Consider the following 5,683-nt stretch of genomic DNA (forward strand, 5'->3'; position numbering starts at 1 on the left):
GTGACTGGTGAGAAGAAGCTGAACCTGTACCTCTGCAACAATATTCCATCCATGAGGGTCGAGCTCATGGCCAACTCAAGATCGAAGTAAATTTGGGCTCATAACTCTTGAGGTTGTAATTTAGGAATTTCAATTAATGTAATTCTGAATATTTATTAATTTTTTTATATTTAATCTTTTGTAATTTGATTTCAATGAATGTAGTGTTTTTCGAATTTGAATTTATTTTTATAGTTAAGTTAATTTTTTTATGTATTCTAGTAATGACTGAAATGAGACGGATTTTAAAATGAGATTGTGACTCAAATTGTGACTCAACTTTTGAATTATTTATGCTTTTTCGAAATTTTTTGTCATTAATTTATGTAATTTTCTCTCTCTTGGTAAAACAGCAATTCGAATGTTGCCCCTTTCATATTTACCTGCAACTCTTCCTCCAGTCCCAGTCCCAGTCCCAGTCCAAGTCCAGACCGCCACTGTGATTCTCGATTTTTCCAATAGCTTTCGATTTTGATCCAAGGGAGCTTAACCTCTGCACATTTTGTTCTGTATATTTTGCCCCTGACCATGGCGCCGCCCGATCTCCGCCGCCCGTTCAAACGGCCTGCCTTCTCCGATCAACAGAAGCGGCGGGATATATCCTTGCAACGGCAAGCCCAGAACCGCCGCGACGCCCAGCACCAGGCCCGCTGTTTGGCCCTCACTACCATGTCCGTTCAAAACGATTCTGCCGCCGCCTCCGAGCCCGAATACGAACACAGCGAGCCCGATTTTGAAATTGAGCCCGAGGCTGCAGTTAAGGCCAGAGATTTTGACGTTAGAGAAGCGGCCAGCCTAAGAGGGCGCGAAGCCCGCCGATGGTTCGCAAAGCAGCTCATGCTGCCCGAATGGATGATTGATGTTCCCGACCGCTTAAATTCCGACTGGTATTCTCTTTCCACTTCCACATACTATTTTCTTTACTATTTGCTTTGTGATGTTTTAGTTCAGTCTTACTTCAATTCGTCGAATTAGGGATTGTTAGCTCTGGTTGAAAGGGGGGAATTTAGTAGAGATTCTAGCCAGATAATTGAGTCACAGAGAGGATAATATTTGATTCATTCATTGATTATAATGTGTCAATACGGAATGTATTTATAGATCATTTACACGTCTTCCTTCCTTCACACCAAATCAGCTAATTTTCTAATTGATTGACAGCTTAGTGTAACTGCTTAGCAGTTAACACAACTAAGTTTTAACAACTATTCTACTGTTAACTCCATGTTGTTGATAATCCTTCTTCTTTTACATGTATCATAGTTTTCTAGAATTTCTAGGAGTAGGAAGTGGACTGATTGAACGTTACTTAATAATCTCCTTCATCGCTTGAATGTCAAATTTGAAGTTCTTATGAAGCTCTCATTTTTATCTGCAGGTATGTGTGTGCTAGACCGGCTGGGAAACGTTGTTTTGTTGTGTCATCGAATGGTGTCACGGTTAGTAGGTTACGCAATGGTGGTTTGTTGCATCGCTTTCCGTCTGCTTTACCAAATGGTTCCAGGTCAAATAACAGCAACCGGTCTGGCCAATCTTATTGCATACTCGATTGTATATTTCACGAGGTAGTTGGTTTCTTGTCCTTTTTGATCCTATTCTTTGAACGTGCCATATGATGTGATGCGTTACATACTGTGATTTGCAGGCTGATCAAACTTACTATATAATTGACATGGTTTGCTGGGCGGGAATGTCAATGTATGAATGTACCACAGAGTTCAGATTTTTCTGGTTGAACAGCAAGCTTGCTGAGTCAGGGGCTTGCACCGATCCTTCACCTCACCATAAATATGCGTTCAGGACACTTGTCGTATACAACTGCGACCAGGAGGGTCTAAAAGCAGCTTATGCTGGCCCAGTCTCATATCTGAAGGATGGGCTGTTGTTCTACAATAAGTAAGCTTTCCTTCGTTTTTTCTTACTACTGTTGGAATCATGTTGTTGCATGAGCAGCTATTTACTTTGTCACCAGGCGAACTTCTTTTCACTGGATCCATATGTGTTGAACGTTATTACGTAGTTGAGTGAAGCGATTAGATTAGATAGATGAATGAAATTAAACTATAAAGAATACCTTTAACAACTTGACATAAACTTGCGTAATTTTCTTAAAGCTAATTTCAGATGAAGGCAAAAAGAAAAGGCGACTAATTTCTAAACAAAAAAGGTTAGAATAAAGTATTGGATATAGGGATTTGTGTAAGTTATTTGTAGCCACTATTTTATGCCTTGGAGGATCTCTGGCGAGTTATTGTGTATTGCCAGTACTCATACTTGATACGTCCCCTTTCTCTGCCATCACATTTTATAAGGACAATCTTTTTTCCATTCTGAGATCTGTTAAGTGCTTAAAGCATGCTACTTTTCATGCTTTCTTCACCTCCTATTATGCTTAGGAAGATGTTCCTCTTCCGTCTCACACTCTGATATTATTGATTCTGATTCTCAGGCATGCACATTATGAATCAGGAAATACACCTTTGGTACTAGTATGGAAGGATGAGAATTGTAGCCAATATGTTCTTGATACAGATAGTAAGGGTCAGATTCCAGATCAGCAGCAGGTATATTAAGTCACTTTAAATCACTTCCATGTGTAGGATAGGCTCTGGGATTCTTGTTGCACCCCTTAAGGCCTCTTTCCTCTCTCACTTGCTTCATAGTATGTGATGTCATATATAGATGAGAATCCTACTCCGATGGCCATTCTTGGATTTTCTGCTATTTTTTGGGCAGTTTATTTTTATAGCTTCCATGTTGATAGAGATTAAATTATTGAAGCTAAGAGGATAAAATCTTCATCTGCTTTGATGGATCCTCGAGGAGGAAAGTCTAAAAACAAAGTTGCTGCATATACATTTTTCTCTGCATATCAAATGCTTCTGGAAAATTTCATTGAGTATTACTATTTCTGATAGTATATCTTAACACTTTGCATGCACAGTAGACTTCCAAACTTGTTTGACAATTAATAATAAGTAAATGGGTGAATATTTCTCTAAATTCCATATTTCCTGTTTTTGAAACATCAGGTAGTCTTGGAGCTATTAGATGATGGGAGATTGGCTACCTTAGATGATCCTCCTGTTATATTTGGTTGCTTGGACAGTGATTTCATCCAAAAGGTTTGTTTGCATTTATTTTTCAAATATAAAATTGCTGATTGCTATGCCTTTTAACAATAAAGAAGCTTCTGTCCTTATTCTTTTTTGCATTCAGAAATAAAATTTGTTTCAAGAGGTTGACTGATAACACTACAATTTTAAAGACATTCAAAGTTTTTTGAAACGGAAAATAGCTTAGTTTTCACCACTATTTGACAAAGACTAGCTTGCTGTGGATAAACTAGAAATGTAAAGTGTAAACACAATATGCATGGCAGCCCAATTAACAAATATCAAAATTTGGTAGAAATGACTCATATTTAGGGCTTTCTTTACGCCTTTATTGTTTTTTGATGGGTGATGTGCCAAAATACAAGATGTGGAAGATGTGTCACCTAAACCTGCATAGAAAGAGAAAGTACATATGCTTGTAATATTGATGATCCCTTTCTTTTGGTGGTCTTTGATCTTAATGTGTCATAGTTATTTGCTTCCTTAAGTAAGTTGTTACACGGTCTGCAACTCAAGCCTTGAGTTTCTATAAGCCATAGAAGTAGTTTCTAGTAGCTTTTTCATTTTGGCTTTCAGAGGCTCCCCTAACTTATATTTTTATTTTTATTTTAATTTATTTGCATGATAATCGCGTATAAACATCTTGCTCTTTTTACTGAGAAACAAATTGACTTTAGTTTGAGCAGACTAGAAAATAAAATTAGTCTAGTATTGGATTGTATTTGTGTGGCATGTGGTGTTGCCTATTTAATTTCAGAAGGCACTTATAGGGAGTAGCAGTTGATATTTGATACTGTGGCAGTTAATAAAGGTTTGCTCAATGAACTACTTTTTTCATGAACAACACCATGTAACATTTGATAATATTTTCTTTATTCCCCAAATGGAAAATCCCGTAAGAAAATTCTAGAGTTTAAGATCCTTTCTTTGTGTAAGGTACTTATAGGATAATAGGGGAGAGTCGGAGACCCTTTCTTTGTGTACGGTTTAAAAGACTAGGTGGGTTTTGGCAGAAGGATTACAAAGTTGAGTGAATAGGCCATTTGCTCATCCGGATGCTGCCAGATAAAGACCATGTCGATAGATTCTAAAAATAATCGCTTGTATTGTTTGCACGTTTAGATAGTGTAGTTAATTCTCATAATACAAAGATGATAAGTAATAGTATACTCGTTGGTGCAATGTGTTTCCCGTATAATCTGGAAAGAAAACCAAGTTATCTGTATTTTCTTATGCTCCTAATCATTTTACATGGAGAAGAAGCAGAACTATTTTTTGTTCATGCGCCACAATTTGGTAGTACTAGTTTTTGCTCATTTTGTTACTGATTGTAAATATTGATATTCTTCATATATTGAGCATTTTTCGAGTATATATTTAGCAATCTACAACCAAGAAATTTACGGAAGACCGAGAACATTACTAATTCAAGTTTTTTCAGACTGAAAGTCAGACTGGGGATCTCCTAAGATTTTCCATCAATGAAGGAGCTTTATATTTTAAAGATGGGCAGCTAGAAAGGGCTGATCTAAACTATCTCGGAAAGCCTAACCGTTCACGGGCATTTGCGGATAGTTACTCCAAGGTAACCCCACAACTTAAACTCGTTCTCTTGTATTCGTTTAGTTCGTACCATGAAAGATGATCATAAGCAAAATGATTTCTAACTTAAATCCAATAACATTTTCAGTGTGTCAATGATAATGGACATAGATTGTGATTGGTGTGTGGTAAACTTGTTGCAGGTGATGTTCCAGTATGCAGCTAGGCATTCTCCTCTAAGAATAGAGCATCTACTTGCATCAATTGAGTTCTCCAACAACCATGAAACATTCTCCAACAACCATGAAACTACTACTGACGCAGATATGCTTGGTTGACCAAAACTTTGCCATATTCATGAATGATCATCATTTTTAATTGTTCAGATAATACAGTGCGTGTTGAATGGAAATCATATGTATGCATGAATTATGATCAAAATTCAAAAGCAGCGATCGCTAATTCCTAGCAATGAATGATGCAATTAACCAGTGCTATTGTACTTAGCTAGCTAGCAAGCAAGGTGTTAAAACTCTTAAATTTTGTCTCACATCGACTTGGTGATGATCTTAGCTCATCTATATTATAAGTAGGGATAACCCCTTCCCTTGTAAAGTCTTTTAAAGGGTGGGTGATTCATTTCTAATACAAGATTCTCTATCTATGGAGACTGAACAATAAAAATTAGAAATAGAGCAAGTGACAATTGCATTACCTTCCAATTATCTAAGCTAAGAATTGAGTTTGTGCGATTTTCAGTATTATTACTATACTAACAATAAAAGGTGAAACAAACATTTCCAATAAAAATTTCATGGAAAACACCGTTCTTAGGAATGAAATTTTAAGTCATATCAGACGAAATCATTAGCTTAACTATATATGATAGTAGACTAGGTATGATTTATATTCCCATTATGACTTCAAAAGCTATACTAATTAATTTCCAAAAGTTCATTAAGAATACTTACCTATGACTCACCTAT

The 5,683-nt window shown here is 36.6% G+C and overlaps 1 protein-coding gene across 1 annotated transcript; it reads left to right on the forward strand.

The window, feature by feature from the left end:
- The first annotated feature begins 392 nt into the window (after positions 1-392).
- LOC121756440 (snurportin-1-like) lies at positions 393-5,247 on the forward strand. Its single transcript, XM_042151991.1, has 7 exons — positions 393-926; positions 1,418-1,604; positions 1,685-1,935; positions 2,489-2,603; positions 3,072-3,164; positions 4,597-4,740; positions 4,901-5,247. Exons 1-7 carry the CDS (start codon positions 568-570, stop codon positions 5,033-5,035), a joined length of 1,284 nt encoding a protein of 427 aa, XP_042007925.1. The 5' UTR covers positions 393-567; the 3' UTR covers positions 5,036-5,247.
- The last annotated feature ends 436 nt before the right edge of the window (positions 5,248-5,683 follow it).

This window comes from Salvia splendens, chromosome 11, assembly GCF_004379255.2.
Source record: "Salvia splendens isolate huo1 chromosome 11, SspV2, whole genome shotgun sequence".
Classification (NCBI taxonomy): domain Eukaryota; kingdom Viridiplantae; phylum Streptophyta; class Magnoliopsida; order Lamiales; family Lamiaceae; genus Salvia; species Salvia splendens.

Bases quoted from the DNA above. Each gene is read 5' to 3' on its own strand.
- LOC121756440 (XM_042151991.1), top strand. From the start codon at position 568: ATGGCGCCGCCCGATCTCCGCCGCCCGTTCAAACGGCCTGCCTTCTCC. The intron at 1,936-2,488 runs GTAAGCTTTCCT...TCTGATTCTCAG, and splicing joins GGGCTGTTGTTCTACAATAA to GCATGCACATTATGAATCAG. The intron at 2,604-3,071 runs GTATATTAAGTC...TTGAAACATCAG, and splicing joins AGATTCCAGATCAGCAGCAG to GTAGTCTTGGAGCTATTAGA.